This window comes from Emys orbicularis, chromosome 6, assembly GCF_028017835.1.
Source record: "Emys orbicularis isolate rEmyOrb1 chromosome 6, rEmyOrb1.hap1, whole genome shotgun sequence".
NCBI classification, from domain to species: domain Eukaryota; kingdom Metazoa; phylum Chordata; order Testudines; family Emydidae; genus Emys; species Emys orbicularis.
Window position 1 is genome coordinate 41,150,144 of NC_088688.1, and position 17,791 is coordinate 41,167,934.

General features: G+C 35.8%; 1 protein-coding gene across 2 annotated transcripts in view; it reads right to left on the reverse strand.

Annotated features, from left to right (window-relative positions):
• The window catches only part of ADAMTS6 (ADAM metallopeptidase with thrombospondin type 1 motif 6), a 299,292-nt gene that overhangs the window by 87,873 nt on the left and 193,628 nt on the right, over window positions 1–17,791 (reverse strand). For both annotated transcript variants that reach the window (XM_065406967.1, XM_065406966.1), the window contains exons 11-13: window positions 15,364–15,471; window positions 8,119–8,264; window positions 6,248–6,311 (exon numbers count right to left, since the gene is read on the reverse strand). In XM_065406967.1, coding sequence (XP_065263039.1) covers window positions 6,248–6,311; window positions 8,119–8,264; window positions 15,364–15,471 — 318 coding nt within the window. The remainder of the gene's footprint in view (window positions 1–6,247; window positions 6,312–8,118; window positions 8,265–15,363; window positions 15,472–17,791) is intronic.

The window sequence follows — 17,791 nt, forward strand, 5'->3', positions numbered from 1 at the left end:
CTCAGCCCGCTGCCGGTCTGGGGTTCTGTCCACTGGCCCCGCTCAGCCCGCAGCAGTCTGGAGTTCCAGACACTGGCCCCATGCCAGCCGGGGTTCTGGCCTGGGATACCAGCTGCCGGCCCTGCTCACCTCGCTGCACTATTATTTACTTTACATACAATAATAGTTTAGTTATATAATATGGACTTATAGAGAGAGACCTTCTAAAAACGTTAAAATGTATTACTGGCACGCGAAACCTTAAATTACAGTGAATAAATGAAGACTTGGCATCCCACTTCTGAAAGGTTGCAGACCCCTGTTCTAAAACATAGAACACAGTGAGTGTCAGAACCATAATATCTGAGAGCCTTCCAGTGCATTATGCAACATGGCTAACAGTTGTCACATGATTGTTCTCCCATCCTTTCCCCAGGGGAGAAGTGTATGCAGGGCACAGTTTTGTTTTGGTAGGGTTTTTTTTTAAATAAATATACATGTTGCTATGTGTTTATGTTAGAGAAGGCAAGCCAAATAAATGTGATTTGCATTTGAATCAGAAGATGGTGATGTTTGTGATGGTCTTGTGGGAATTCATTCTATAGTCTTGGATTGCCCCCCAAAGAAAGCTCTGTCTGTCGGAAGCCATTGAAGGGAGCGAGGGAGCAGAGGACAGGTTTGATATGGTTGCAGTAGCCTCTGTTGCTGAGGAGAAGTGCTGCAGCATTCTGTACTAGTTGGTGTTTCCTAAACATTGAAGGCTTCATGCCCAGGTATATTGAATTGCTGTAGTCCAGCCAAGAGGTGATAAAGCCATATATTACTGAGGCCAGATGGGATGGAGTCTCCTAGCTAACTGAAGATGGTAGAAAGTGTTACTCACAGATACTGCTATGTGAGTTTAGTGTCAGCAAGGAATCCAAGAGAATGCCTTAACTACCAAATGAATTGAGCAATTGAGGATGTATATCTTCAATCAGTGCAGACTGCACTATGGCTGCAAACACTTAAAAAGCTTTCCTCTGCCCATCAGCATAACTTCTGTCTTGCTTGGGTTCAACTTCAACCAGCTGTTCTTCATTCAGGAGCTGATCTTATCTAAGTTCTGGGCCAACAATACTCTATTCCAATACATTAAAGGTTCCCTTTGTTCTTCAGTGTGCCCGTCATACTCTTCTCTACCTCAAACCTTTGCAAACAATGTACAATAAAAAAATGGAAAAACTCCTGTGTCTCTCAAAATTTTAGGTGACTGTGTAGCCTAAAACTTTCTCCTGTTCTCAGATACATACATTGAAAAATCATTCTTTTTAAAAATGTGCATGGCTGAATCCCACAATGTTTTACTCTCCTCCTACCGGCTTCTTACCATACAAAATTACCCCATAATTGCACACAGGCACTTAGGATGCTCCCCTCTAATATAAAACATAGTAGTTTTCAAATAATTTAGATAAAAATGTCCTTTTTGGCATAACTGTCAAGAATTTCACAAAAAGCCCTGCACAATTCCTGTTATGCAAGCAACATGCAATTTATGGTGTTGTAAACCTAAGATACATATGTAGCAAGAGCATCCAGCCCTTCTTTGTATCCTTATTCAATCTTCAACAAGCTAGGACACTGGGGGCCCACTGCTAAGAATAGAGTGTCAGGGAACGGAGCAGCACATAACAGCAGAATGGTGGTAGGGCTGTGGTAAAGATCCCATTTGTTGGGAGAGGAGGAAGTAACTGTCAATGCTAGGGGTAAGGAGGCATTCCTGTCTCTTCCCTAAAATCTCCACCCCAGATGAATTGCTCATATCTGGAGACATGGGGTGGGTTCAATCTCCCCTTCAGGGCTTTCTTTCTGAGGAGTCAACAGTGGCTCCTTGGGGCAGCTGTGCCTCTGATGACTCACAGGACAGTTGACAGAGGCAGGATTTAACTGCAGCTGTAGGGTAAATGGCTCTGATCCATAACTAGGTCCATCTACTGTGTTCCCGCTCTCTCTGTCCCCTCCAACCATCCCAGGAATCAGGGAGAGGGGAAGAAGAGGTCATGGCCAGGAATGGAGGCATTAACTCCATTGATAAAGTCAATCCTGCCTTTGTTGATCCTCCTGTGGGTTATCCAAACCTCTGAAGATCGCCAAGAGGTTCACAGGCAAAGACTTGCTGCAAAAGTGAAGTTCATGCTTCCACTCCACAGTCTGATTCAGCTGTGTGCTCCTTGTCTCCATGCCTATTCTAATCATCCAAGACAATAGCACCAGCCTCTTCATCTGGTGTTCCCATTTGCCAAGGCCTCTATATTCCCAGGATCATTTCTTCTCCACTCATATGGGGCCAGTGATCTGCAATTGGTCCCAGTTCTCCAGCCTAAGTCTTGCATAGTAGAACACCCCAGCTCTGTTGAAACCAAATCTTTGTGACAAAGACCATAATCTTTGACAAAGCAGGAGATTCTACCACAGAGTTAACTAACTTTGATATCTTAGTTGCAACATAACTAAAGCCATGTTATTACATACATTTAGGGGAACAGAGGTGTCCTTCCCAATCTACTCTGTTGTGTGGGGAAATATGGATGGAGTATATCCTGGGAGAGGGAAGGTAAAAAAAGGAAAATAATTGGCCATTTCATGGGTGATAAGAAGAATAAATCATCATATTCTAGGGAACACTGAAATCCTTCTCATTTAATGCACCCCACATTCACCCTGAACTCGCACATAAGCAAGTAATAGAAAGTTGTTTTCCCTCCCACTGAATTAAATGAAATATTTCATTTTGATTTTTTTCAAAATTTTGCAAGAATTTTTATATTTTCAGAAAGACATTTTCCATAGAAAAAAGTTTAGTTGGGAAATTTTTGACTAGTTGTGCATAACATTTCAGTATTTGCTGGAGATAAAACAATTTATTACCCTCTGGATAGTGAGAGTGTGAAACTGAAAGTGGTGAAGGTTTTGTGCAAGAAGTGCTAAACACTTTTCCATTAACCTAGAATTTCTATACTTCTAAGTGCTGGTGGAGCCTATTGTATCTTATTCTCTTGGGCAAGTTCATCCCTGCTATAATTTCACTGAAGCCTTAAATGCCACATATGGGTTTATCTTAATTAACAAAATATATTAACTAGAAAGAGCAATAACCCACAAGATGGTTGAGTCTAAGTAGAAGACCAAAGTATTCTAGAGCAGTTTCTATGGATGACCTTTAGTTTCAGATTAAACAAATGTAGACAATAAAAGAGAGAGATTAGGCCAATGAAGACTTTATAAATTGACTGATGAGGCTGGGTTAAAGAAAAATTATACAGAATTATCTTTTGTTATAAAAGATACTCAAATATTTATTTATCTAAGCACTTGACATGACATCAGACTGTTCAGGTCAAGTATTTATGCTAGATGCAAACAGAGTGCAAAATGCAACACTTCTATAATTCCAATGAAGTCAATGGAGTTGAACCAGTTGTCCAGATATACCGACAGAAGGACAGGAGACACTTGATATGGTTTTAATCAGGCCACAACTAGGGCTGTCAATAAATTGCAGTTAACTCACACAATTAACTCAAAAAAAGTAATTGTGATTAAAAAAATTAATCGCAATTAATCTCAGTTTAAATCACACTGTTAAACAATAAAATACCAATTAAAGTGTATTAAATATTTTGGATGTTTTTCTACATTTTCATATATATTGTATTGTGTTTTAACTGAAATCAAAGTGTATATTATTTTTATTACAAATATTTGCACTGTAAAAATGATAAACAAAAGAAATAGTATTTTTCAATTCACTTCATACAAGTACTGTAGTGCAATCTCTTTGTCGTGAAAGTGCAACTTACAAATGGAGATTTTTTTTTTGTTATATAACTGCACTCAAAAACAAAACAATGTAAAACTTCAGAGCCTAAAAGTCCACTTAGTCCTATTTCTTGTTCAGCCAATCGCTAAGACAAACAAGTTTGTTTACATTTACAGGAGATAATGCTGACCTCTTCTTGTTTACAATGTCACCAGAAAGGGAGAACAGGCATTTGCAGGGCACTTTTGTAGCCGGCAAATTCCTTTTCCACTGTAACTTCCAAATGTGTGGATAAGTCTTTCCACTAATCCATTTGTTTCAGCAGAGTAGTAAGGACCTGACGTCACATGGTTGAAACCATTTATTTTGACAAACAATTGACACTCTTTAGATATAAATTGAGTTCCATTGTCACATACAACATGTTCAGGAATTCCTGTCTCTGAAAACAATATTGTCTTAATAGTTCTAGCATTTGCTCTAAATTAGCTGAATTCATACAGAATACCCCAGGCCATTTAGAATGAGCATCTACTGCAAACTTGCACGGTATTTATGTTTCAGATATGCTAAATATTCATATGCCCCTTCATGCTTCGGCCACCATTCCAGAGGACATGCTTCCATGCTGATGACGCTCATTAAAAAAATAATGTGTTAATTAAATTTGTGACTGAACTCCTTGGGGAAGAACTGTATGTCCCTTGCTCTGTTTTACCCGCATTCTGCCATATATTTCATGTTATAGCAGTCTCAGATGATGACCAGCACATGTTGTTCATTTTAAGAACACTTTCACTGCAGATTTCACAAAATGCAAAGAAGGTACCAATGTGAGATTTCTAAAGATAGCTATAGCACTCGACTCAAAGTTTAAGAATCTGAAGTGCCTTCCAAAATCTGAGAGGGATGAAGTGTGGAGCATGCTTTCAGAAGTCTTAAAAGAGCAACACTCCGATGCGGAAACTATAGAAACCGAACCACCAAAAAAGAAAATCAACCTTCTCCTGGTGGCATCTGACTCAGATAATGAGGAAAATGAACGTGTGGCGGTCCATACTGCTTTGGATTGTTATCGAGCAGAACTTGTCATCAGCGTGGACACATGCATGAAGGGACATATGAATCTTTAGCACATCTGGCACGTAAATATCTTGTGACGCTGGCTACAACAGTGCCTTGAGAACGCCTGTTCTCACTTTCAGGTGACATTGTAAACAAGAAGGGGGCAGCATTATCTCCTGCAAATGTAAACAAACTTGTTTGTCTGAGGGATAGGCTGAACAAGAAGTAGGACCGAGTGGACTTGCAGACTCTAAAATTTTACATTGTTTTATTTTTGAATGCATTTATTTTGGTACATAATTCTACATTTGTAACTTCAACTTTCATGATAAAGAGATTGCACTACATTACTTGTATGAGGTGAATTGAAAAATACTATTACTTTTGTTTTTGATTACAAGTGCAAATACTTGTAATAAAAAATAAATACAAAGTGAGCACTGTACACTTTGTATTCTGTGTTGTAACTGAAATCAATATATTTTATAATGTAGAAAACACCCAAAAATATTTAAATAAATGTATTCTATTATTAACAGTGCGGTTCATCGCAATAATTTTTTTTTAATTGCTTGACAGCCTTAGACGCAACATCATTATTTGATGTCTGGGACTACCTGGCAGATAAAGTGTGCAGTGCAGGTAACTCCATGGTTCATTAAATAAATATCCAGGGAATGGGGGGGGGGGGGTGGAGGCCATCCCTCCCCCCTCAAATCCCAGCCGTACCATCCATAGGAGCCCTGAACACCATCACCCTTATTTTACTCCTTTAACCACCTCCTTTTAAAATAATTTACCAAGCCATTTATCCGGTATCCCTTCCCTATGGAGTACCTGCACTGGACATCCATCCCACACTTACATGAGTTGCGACATCATAGCCTAACACCCTTCCCTACTCACCATAACAAAGCCCTTCCCGAACCTGCTGTGGGGAAGGCGGAAAAAATCCCCACTCCACCTAAGCCAATCTGGTGGTGAGGGAAAAATTCCTTCCCGGCAGTCCTAGAAAGGAGCGGCTAGCGCAATGCCCACAGCAGGTCCTGACCAAACCTGGTATTTAGCCTCCTCAAGGGGAGGGAGGGTGGGTACTGCTCCACCTGGTCTGGGGAAAAGGAGCTTCTCCCACCAGGCTTGCCCCTTTTGAACTCCCCAGCCCTTCCATCCCTGGGGATGAATCAGCATCATCACACTGACCCACTCCTTTTTTGCAACAGCTTCTGAGCCTCGCTTCCCTCCTGGCCGTAAAGCATTATTCCCCTTCCCCCAATAAGCTGGACAACAGCCCCTATCCCCCACTTAAAGGTGCGGTGCGGTAAGACAAATTTTGTCCATTGATTCCAGAGGGAAAAAACAGACCATTGATTAATTGTTATAGTTGAATACAGTTTTACTCACATCCGTGTTACAGGATCGATATCGTTTCCTTTCTCCAAGACAGTATTTTCCTCCACCAGAAGGTCTAAAAGAACATTTATTTATGTGTTGTATTAGTATATACATGACTTTATACTGTGTATATAGGATATACATAAATACAATTATATATATACAATTTACAGTGGGATTTTCAAAAGTGCTTAAAGTTGGCCTAACTCTTCTCCCACCAAAATCAATGAGAATTTGACCATTGAGTTCAATGGGAGCAGAAATAGAGCACTGCAGAGCACTTTTGAAAATCCTACCTTTATATAATATTTATGTAGTTTGCATAGATCCACAAACTATAGAATTAAACTATATACAATAAAACTGCAATTAAAATATATTCCTTCTGTTTATCCATGCTTGCCTTTCAAAATTATAATGAATAGTGTGCAAACATTATGTATTAATTTCACATATTAAATCTGTAGATATAACAAAATATAGAAAGATTATTTGTCATATTATGAGGTCAGTAGCTAAGGCTGCATTCTTTATAGACCAATTATCTTATTCTGATCTTAATTACACAGTTGTGGATCTGGAGTAACTCCACTGAAGTCACAGTGTCAGTCCAGATTTACATTAATGTGACTGAACCAAAATTGGCCCTCAAAGTGCCCAATGTCATCTAGACCCTATCCATCTCTCTCTGAAGTCCAAGGAAAGCCTACATAGACTTCAGTGCACCACATGACTGGCTGATGATAATTAAGTTAAAAGCAGGTAAGAAAAAAATCTTAGTGTTCCAGTTTATTTTAAAATTAATGAAATATCTATAAGTAACTAGAAAATTTATTTAACAAATTTTCATTTCATGGGTATTTTATATCACACTTAATCAAATAACATTATTCTAAAATCATATATTTATGTCACTTGATGTATTGAGGAGAATTCAGTCTTATGAGAGCAGTGTTGGGGATGGAAATGGACACCACCAGGCATAAGGAGAAAAAAAGTAGGGCTGAAGAGAAGTGTCCCAGGCTACAGGTAACTGTAGCCAGGATGAGGTGTAATAAACCTGAAAAGAGCAAGCAGTAGTAGTAAAAAAAAAAGCAAGGGGGACATATTCAGAAAAAGAGCAACAGTGGGGGCAAAGAGAAGCTCCTGACTTAAAATGAGACGTGGTGGCGAGAGAAAGAAGAGTGCCTGCCTGATAGACCTTCTCTGGAACGTGGATTAGGACAGAGAGAAGCAGACAGAGATGACAGGAGCATCAGGGAAGGACAAAACTGTAAATGATAGGAGCAGTGGGGAAGAAGAGAGCTGGCTCGGTCGACAGATAGTAGTGATGGGGAGAGGAGTAGCCAAACTATATAAACAGTCAATGGAGAGTGGCAGCTCAGGAAAACGATTAGTATCAGATGTGATATGGGCAAAATTTATTACATGGGCAGTAATTTGTATTCACTGTGATTTGTATGTAACTCTTTGTATTCCTAACCCTTAAAATATTCTGTGTTGCTTTTTTAATACTTAAATAGCAATCGTTATTTTACATTCAATATGAAGAACATAGACATAATATTTTAAGAAGACAGAATTATATCTAAGGCATAGATAAATTAATTTTGCATAAATAGGTTTGAGGAGGAATATTTTTCTGATTACTGCTAAATATAAAGCCTGACTTTCTTTACAGTACATGTATAATGCATAAATTTAAAAAATGTGAAATAATGCTTAGCAAACTTCTCCTGCATAGCTGTTTCTGTCTGCTCTTTTTAAGACAAGTGTTGGCACACTAGTGAAACATTTTTACAGATAATATGTGAAACCACAATTTTGAATAATTTCCAAATGTATCTTTTTGTTGGCTCCGGCTTACTTTAGCTACTTACGCTGGACTGTCACAGTGTCTTATGGATGAGGAGACTCCTCCCCCGCAGGTCCTGCTGCACTCTCCCCATATTGACCACGGACCCCAACCCCCATCTATGCTCTGGGGCCAAGTGCCAAAAGGTACGCACTCTCCCTGAAAACACCACTGAAAGATTTTACAGAAAACACAGAATTAGCTTTCAGGCTGATAGAGTTATCAGGACAGAAAAATATAAGGGTCAGACAATGACCAATTATAGGCATTAGCATTCCCTGTATAGATAACAGACTGATATTTTACTTTCTCTAGCCATGTTTAGACAGTGGTGAGGGCTTATGTGATTTGTTAATTATCTTTAGCTAAATCCTGTATTATAAATCCTTAACATACACCAGGAGCTTAAGTTTAAAAACTAACTTTCTTTTTTTCTATTCACAACCCTACTTAGAATTTCTCATTAAAGAGGACTGATGTCTTTTCAATTCTTTTAGAATTTAGACATTAAGATCTGTTTTTTAAGACTGCTTAAGTAAAAACACTCCACTTACTATTCAACTAATAGCTTGATAACACAATATGGAAAGTTCCCCATTAAGGAATTTTTATGATATTTTTTTATTAAAAAAAATCTGGGTGAAGTTACAGTGGAAAAGGAATTTGTTGCAGTATTTCAGTACACTAACACTGCAGACATAATAAAAGCAATGCCAAGACACCAGGGATAGGGTATAGAAAATCATTACACGTGCCGGCTACCATTTGTTCAGAGATTGAATGAACATGTGTACTGAAATATTTTTCAGACAATAGCTGAGCATCTGCAATATGTTACATACTCTGAACATACATACTGTCAGTATGAAGCCAGAAACTGATTATAAAATTATGAAGATTACAATAAATTTATCATCTCATAAATCTGGTATGACAAATCTTATTTACGTAATATGGGGTCAAATCCTGCACTCCTTACTTAGGACCAAATTTTGCTTTCTATGCTTGGTGAAAATCCAGGGTAACTCTACTTAAGATGACCATAGTTACTGTGGATTTTCAGCAATGTAACTGAGAGCAGAATGTAGCCTGAAGTTATTCCGGCAAAACTCCAATTTTCACAGGTGTTTTATATGAGTAAGGATGTGACTTTCAGTAAACTGAAACACTCTCTCTCCAAATAATGCAAGTAGGGAGGGCAATCAGAAAATTATATTCTTTAACAAGAAGTACATTCTAAATTGTCAATAAGAGGTGCTATATGCATAATCATAATGAAGGAACATTGAAACAACATGGCAATATCAATAATGAAATTACTGTAATTTACCTTCAACAAGTGCATTCAAGTACAGCAGTATTTATATATATATATATATATATATATATACACACACACACACACACACACACACACACACTAGAGTTTAGCATCAACATAAATAAATGAGACCTTTAGCCTTCTTATTTTGCTAGCCATACACATGCCAGTCACTTTTTCAAAACATTTATCTATGCTATAGGGATTTTTGTAGCTGTCTACCTTTAATATAGCTTCTTTTTAAGCAGGGCTGCTGTAGTGCATCACAGTTCTGTTTACAAAAACCTCATGCTCCACCAGCTAGAGAAACAAAAAAAGGGCATTCTTATGTGCCCATTCAAAACATCTGAGGCAGAATATTTTAAATCCTAGTTCAAAATACAGGATCTTTCACTATAAGAAAAAAAGCTGACATAAGCAAATGTAGTCAGTTTTAATGGAATTTTTCCATTAGGGGCAGTAAGGTTTGCCCTGTGGAAAGTGCCTGTGGTTCTAATTAACCCCACTGATTGGAGATTTCACAGATATTCATGGATCTGTCCGAAGCAAGGTTCTCCAAATGGAGTTTCTTTCCCTAAATCTGGGCAGTTAGTGGCTGGATTATGCCCTGAAGCATGAGGGTCTATATTTTCCTTTCTAATGTAACTCATATTATTCATATAAATGTGTAATTCTTTATTGAATCCTGTTAAGCTCTTCTCCTCCTTAATATTTTGAGGAAATGCTTTCCACAGATTAGTTATGCCCTGGTGGGTAAAGAAGTATTTCAGTAAATTACATTTGAAGAGTTTTATTTTGTTAATTATACAGATATTTATAGTAAAAATGTAAGTGATAACGATTACATCCGTTAAAGGCAAGCATCCATTTTATAAGCCTATTAAAAGTGCTCGGAAATTCACATGCTATGTTGATGAGGATCATATAAGTACCTGCACAGAGATAGATACAACATTTAATATATAATTCCCAGACATTTTTTTTTTTTAAAGTTAAAATTGAAAGTATATATCAGTAATTTAGGGTAAAATATATTATAGGAATGTTGTAATTATCCCCAAACCAAGCATTGTAAATACAGGAAATTCAGAGTTAAAGTTAAACTGAAAAGAAATGTAAACAAGTTTAAAGCATGGAATTGTACAGTTAGGACATCCAAACAACCTTAACTCTACCCTGTTGTGACACCATGCAATAGTTATACGACTATAATTAAGGCATTTTAATATCTTTAGTTACTGATTAAACTGATTTTTAAAGACATATTACAGTTTCTTTTTATTTTCCCTTCTGCAGAGCCAAGTTAAAGTTGCTTGGAAGCTCTAATTGCATGTTTCCATATCTTAGCATATATGATTTTCTTTTCAATTTAATCTTAAATGTGAATTTTCTTGGTTTATAACACTTTTGAGATAGTCACAATAGCTCTGTAATGTATTCTACCCTACAATACTAATATGTAGTATCGATCTTAACTCCATTTTAACGTAATTTTTGTCAGGAAATTTCCTTGGTTTTTTATTTAAAAAATTAATACAAAACAAAAAATTGAAAGAGACTATTACCATGTGGTATTTCTAATAATCTGAAGATACAAAGTAAGAATCTTAAATCTGTTTTTTTATTTTAACTTTTCTGGACAGATTTACTGGTGTGCTCTGGCTACTTTATACCATTCTGGAGCACCACAAAACAGCCAAACTGGGTTTACTGCTGCCTGGATTTTCCAGAGCAGTACAAAACAGACAGGGTGTACACCACACTTCCCCCCTCTCTCTTGTCCTCCAAATTTCCACTGCTTCTATCCTGCTGCACATATACCCCGAATTCCCTCTCCTACCTCCTCTCTCTGTTAGGTAAAATCATTCAATGGGTTACTTTTGAAAAGAAATATTTAGGATACAGTCTCATTTTTGCTGTTATTTTTTTAAACTGAAAGTTCATCCTTCAGCAAAGGTTAGTAAATAAAATCTCTTTCAAAGAAATAAAAAGGTCCTCTTTCAAAAGGTCCACCACCTCTCATTTTTCTAATGGAACTGGGGGGCACAGACTTCCCTCACAGAAAATGTGGCCCCATTTGCTGCCAGGAATAGGAGAAGAACACTAAGGACCAGATGAATGGACAAAATGGTCATATTTGCTAAAAGCAGGTCATAGCCTCAGTCCCATTGAGAAAAGCAGGAAATAGCAGCTATTTTGAAAAAGGGCAGTTCTTTATAGAAGTCTCTATGGTAGAATATTATTTTTCCCTGCTGTAGCAGTAACTTTCAGTAATGAGAAAAAATGGGACTAAATGTCCATTAATCAGAAAAAAACTCGCAATGCTTTCAATATAGCCTAGGCACAAGATTTCAGAGAGTTTTAATTATACAGGAAGTTTGAACAATCTGTGTTATTCTGTTATAAAGATCATTAAAGACAAAATAAAGTGTGATGCCAGGTGTTACATTTGCGGGTAATATGCTTATTTTTCACACAAAATAAAGAGGTTGAATTTACTTTAAGTGCAATATTCATCTCACCTTAGCTATGGTGCTGCAACTGGAGCTTCCATAATATGTTGTTATGGTACGTAGTTCAATATCCAACAATAAGTTTTTCACTGACACTGTTCTTTGTGTACAGGATATTTACATTTTTCATGCAACAATCTCTTCCTTAAAACCTAAGCAACTCATAATGTTCATTTAGAATTTTACAAATGAAATTTGATGCAAGAACCTTGGCTGTGTACCCTTATACTATCAATTATATCCATTTCCAAGAAATAATCTATTGATTTAGGAGCTCAAGTTGACTTGCATTATCACAATCAGCAAAATGTGTCCGTAGATTAAGGAAAGCAAAATAATGGAAACAATCTGTGGATAGAATAAATAAATAAATCACTTCAACAGTTACCTTATCTTCATCTGAAAATGGGTAAATTGCCTACTGTACCTTTTGTTTGTCTAATTTTTGCCATGGTCTGCAATTCATCACCTATTTTAAATCTGAAGCAGATTGTGAGGACTTTGGTAAACTGACTAAAACAAGTCCAGGTTGATGGCTTAAGAAAAAGTTAATGCTTTCTGAGTTGCTTTAAATGTAATGACAAAAATGTGCATTATTATTTATAAAAATGTGCATTATTTATTATTTTACTTGCAGCCTGTATGTTATGACTTTTTTAAAACTGCTGGTGACTTACCTAACAGACAAAGTTTGAACAATACTGTATCAATTTTCTAAAGATAACGTAGCTAATAAAATAATTGATAGCAATCTATAATCCATTTTCCAAGCAAAACAATTGTATAAATTTATGAAGAAAAGAATAATCCTAGAGATTTTATAATAGAGTACATTTTATATATGTAATATTATGCAGCAGCATAATATTGCATATGTGACAGAAGGACAAACAATAATATCTAAGGCTCCTACCTCAGCCAAATCTGGCTAGGTTTTCAACGGGAAAGCAAAAGGCACCGTTTTGGCCCAAGGTAACACCTTGCCAAATTTCAAGTTCCTGCACCAAAGCATGAAAGTACTAGAGCTTTTCAACAAAACAGTTGTAAGAATTTTTACATTGGTAAAACAATGTATTATTTTCTAATGTCTTTGTCAGAAATAGCTGAACAGTTTCTGTTTAAACTTTCAAAAATATCTTCAGCCTCAGGCAGAACTTGCATAGAAAATTTCAGCCCAAATGGGTTAAAGTTTGGCAAGTTTATAAGCAACTGAAAGCAGGCCCTTGTTATAAAAAGTGTTAGGTAATCTTAATTACAGATACTGCTGCCAGCTCTGCAGATATGCCGTTACTATACACACTTGCACTCTGGACCAAATTCTACTCTTATTACACTGTTGTAAATCTGGAGTAACTTCATTGACTTAACACATTTACTCAGAATTTACACCAATTAAATTGAAAGCAGAAATTGGTTTTCTCAATATGTTTTAAGTACAGTTAAGCTTTTTGGGATAGGTATTGTCATTTATTATATGATTGGACTGTGCCTAGCACAGTGGGGACCAATTCAGTTGTGCCATTTAGGCACAACAACTTCAATATATGTGTTAATAATAATAATAGGTGTTACAGAAATGTAAGTTATTATTTTTTCCTTAGTGTGTGGTGAACTGAACCTCATATTTGGAAAGAATTTGTGCTTTATGGCTTTTTGCTATCAGGAACTATTAATTTACAGGATACTTTGAAGTTCCAATTTACAGATAAGCTTCTTTACTGTTTAGTGGGATGAATAATTTTACATTTGTAAAAAATATACATGCTTCCATGACTGCTACTAAAATCCAATGATGGAATAAATGTCTGATGACTGGACATGATATTTTGTAGAGAAGAGAATGATTGTAATCTCTGGCAAATGGACACTAACAGTGTTTTAGAGCATTTTTACTTCTTCACTGTAATCTCATGGGTTTAAGCATATAAATAGAGGTAAATTGCTTCTTGTCATTGGCAAGGGCGGATGATTCCAAAATAAACCTAGACTGCTGATTAAGAATAAGGATCCTATCATTTTCTATTACTCCTTTTTTGGTAGAATGTGAAGGTCTCCATATTTTTATTAGCTAACTGTAAATATTATTTTAATTACCCCATCAATGAAATTATTTAACAAGTTTTACCAATACTTCCAAATTCTGCATGTTTTGAATTAAGTCATCAGCAAGGATTAATAAACTATGACAACTCCCCAAAAGTTTTCATTCTCTTTATTTAAACATCAGATTGTAAGTCAAAATGTAGTGTAATCTTTGTTGAAACTAGCCCAACTAATATGGCAGGAGTTAGAACTGAGGAGAGATGACAGTAGTCATTGTTAGCCTAAATCCAGTCTGGAGCAGTAAATTTTAGGGACTGATCTACAAATGTAGCTTTGACAAATACACTAATTCCCAGAGAGTTATTAGAATGGCTTTATACAATTACTCTTGTCAATTTGAACAAACCTGTGTAAAGTGCATTGTATATTATCTTGCAAATGGATGTATGAAACTCAAGTTATTTCAGGTCTGTTTCTATCTGTATTCAGTAAATTGATTTATTTAAAAATATTTCTGTTTCCACTTTCTGCTTATAGTTCTGAATGGGCTACACATTTTCGGCCATAAAATTTTCCATGGAAAAAAAATAACAGAGATCTTTACTAACCACACAAAATGTTAGATTTTTTATTAAAAATATACATGTGCAGACACACATACACACAGCCTTTGTAGACCTGCGATAGAAGAGAATAAATCTCTGTGTATCCCCATTGAAACAATTACTTTCTGCAGATATCACCGTTAACCCTTATAATCTGAAAGTTTATCAGCTCTTATGGAAAAGTCCTTTAAAACTGAGTAGTTATGAAAACAAAAGGGTTTTATAGAAATAACTCTAAAAGCCAAAACAGCTGTCAGTGGTAAATGTGGGACCATAAAGAACCCTTTTACTATGACAGCTTTTTTCTACATGCCTGAGTGATTTGGCTTATTACTGGAAGAATAAAGTTTTTTTATCTTTGAACAAAATAAAAACTTTCAGTCTCCAGATATATGTCATGGCTCATTCATGAAAGCCCAGAGTTAAAATAATCCATTATGGAAGAGTACTATATAATTTAATAAAGATTAAATCAATAGGGGATTTATGGAAATTTATTTGAAAACCGATAGAATTTGATAGAGGATAGCACCCTTTCTACATATTTTTCAAGCCAACCTACAAAATTCTATAACAGGGATAAAATTCTTATTAAATTATAGATACTGGTTTAAAAAAAAGGTATTTTCTATCAAATTATTTAGGACTTTTCCACTAGGGAGGAGTTCATTATGCAAATACATTTTGAATTAGTGCATGTCATCTAAGCATCAAAGAGAAAGCACTTTCAGTTTTTCATTTTTGCAGTGTTTATAGTTCTTCTAAAACAATAAATCATTTGAACTCACCCCTTTCTCAATGCTCCCTGTCTGGCAAAGAGTACCCTCAGCTGCTGGAATGCTGTTAGTAACACAGCGGTTACTTTTGCTGAGGCACCAGAGCTCTCTACACACTTCCTAGGAAAGAAGGCAGAAGCAAGTTGATCAGAATAACAATCTAAAATTATTTCCAGTCGTCCTACGAAAGTGTGTGCGCGCGCACACATGGTTTGTTTTGAATAGAGATAATAAGAATGGGTAAAATTTTTATATATGTATTTTAAAAGAGTTTGGAAACTATTCTGGAGCAATTTCAAAGCCACTATACTTTGCCTAAGAATATTCTGCCAACAAAAGCTGGCAATATCAACAGTAGATTATAAAAATGTATCTTCCATGTTTCCATGGAAGTGATGTTCTGTCCTAAGCAGCACCTGCTGCTTAATGCTAATTCTGTATTTGGTGTCTTTTTAAAAGAAGTCTTACTGTCCGCTGATGTATCCTCATTACTTTACCTATCCACCCCAAATATCCAATTGTAGAATGATAACTTGACTTCTGAAATATAAAAAAGCAATATTGTATTTTATTCCCATCATTTTAAACCACGCAGGTTCTGAGCTCAGACTACTGTTAACTAAAATGATGTATGTAAATTTTGTAATAATTGAATAATATACTAAATTAAAGATTTCTTTTAGACTTCCCAAATTTATAAATGAGATTTTTATAGATTTATATCATCATGCCACAAACTATTGATGGTATCAAATAAATCAATATAGTTTTTCTTCTAAAATACTTTATCTTTGACTTTCGCATTTGAAATTCTATGCATTTTAATTAGCCCAGATTTGTGGACCATCCAGGTACATGGCAAAAGCCATTCATTTATAGGGTTTCTGAGAAAGGCTTGGGGTTTGGGGGCCTGACCCAAACACCTCTGAAGTCTTTAGGCGTCTTTCGTTTCACTTCAATGGCTTTTGGATCATGTTCTTTATGTGCAGTGGAATGGGGCATATTTTGCTTTTGTATTCATTGGTTTGTAAAGTAATTTTTGTGTTATGCTGGGAGGTGATATGGGAATCTAATTATTGAATGGGAATCTAATTATTGTCAGGGTGTCTAGACTTTATTATAGGTGGGACTTTTTATTGTTAAATGCAAAGAAATAATTTTTTTAAATTTAAAATGCAAAGATAAATAATTAGAGAGATGTTTTTAATGATCCAATGCAATTTTCATTTCTATTATAGCTCTTTTAATGATAGTTTAACATAATATCCTAATAGTATTTCGCATGCAGACAAACACATATATAAAGAATTAAAGGAAAAGGCAGTGCCAATAAGTCAAAGATATTGGTCAACTCTCCCCTCAAAATTCATTGTTTCTCTGAAGAAATGACTATCAGGCCTCATTATGTTCCCTCTTTCACAAAAGTTTAGATTTAAAAGAAGTGAAAATTTCCATTCTGAAGCACTTTTATCTTACCTTTCACAATATATAATGATATTTTTACAAATACAGTGTACTTTTATAATTAGGTTCTCTGTCTTCCACATCTACATTAAGGCTGCATCTTATATGCACCTTGCTTGTAAAAACTATTAAACTTTGCTACAAGATTCAGTTTTCTTCTATTATGCTACATACAGAAATATTACTGTACATATTTATTTATTGGTAGCTATAGTAATGGTCCTGTACTATATGCTTCCACTAAATATTAGTAACTTAGAATACAATCTTGCAGGCCATCCTGTATGCAAAATTTCCACTGAAGTAATTAAAATTAGTGAGAGATGTGCACAGAGAATGTTTGCAGGATTGGGCCCCTGGTGTATTTAGCTTCAATGTTGGTATAAATAGGGAATATTAAAGGAATGATTTTCTAAAATACATTGCAATAGAATGGTCCTAGCTGGCTGGGGAATAATTACTGAGGGATCAGGGCTTTGTTACTTTCTAGAACCTTTGTCCCATTTTTAACTACATGGTCTGCACCCTGTGTGCACCCAGTTTAATTTTAAACCAGTTGAAGGACAATTTTCTATTGATCTTTGGAGTTCTGTTGAAGCTGATGAGATTACTCAGAAATTCAGATTACTAAATATTTCAGTGACTCCTTTTAGTAGAGATGTTGCCATGTGCAAAAGCAATCCTGGATTTTTTATGATGACTGATGGGGAAACTGCCTTCATTTTCAAATTTAGGATTTTCCCTCCACTGAAGTGTTGAAAACACTTATTTGGATAATCTCATATTGAGAAAGACTCCTGCCTTTGCCGCACCTGGACTGCTCATGTGGCAACATCTCATATATAAAGAAACACACTGTCAGATGCTTATATTGCTTAAAAGATCATGGAGAGGAGGGAAAGCAAAGAAGACAAGCCAAAAAAAGTCCCACCTTGAAAAATCTATTTAATGGATTTATTAATTTTACTTTGATTAA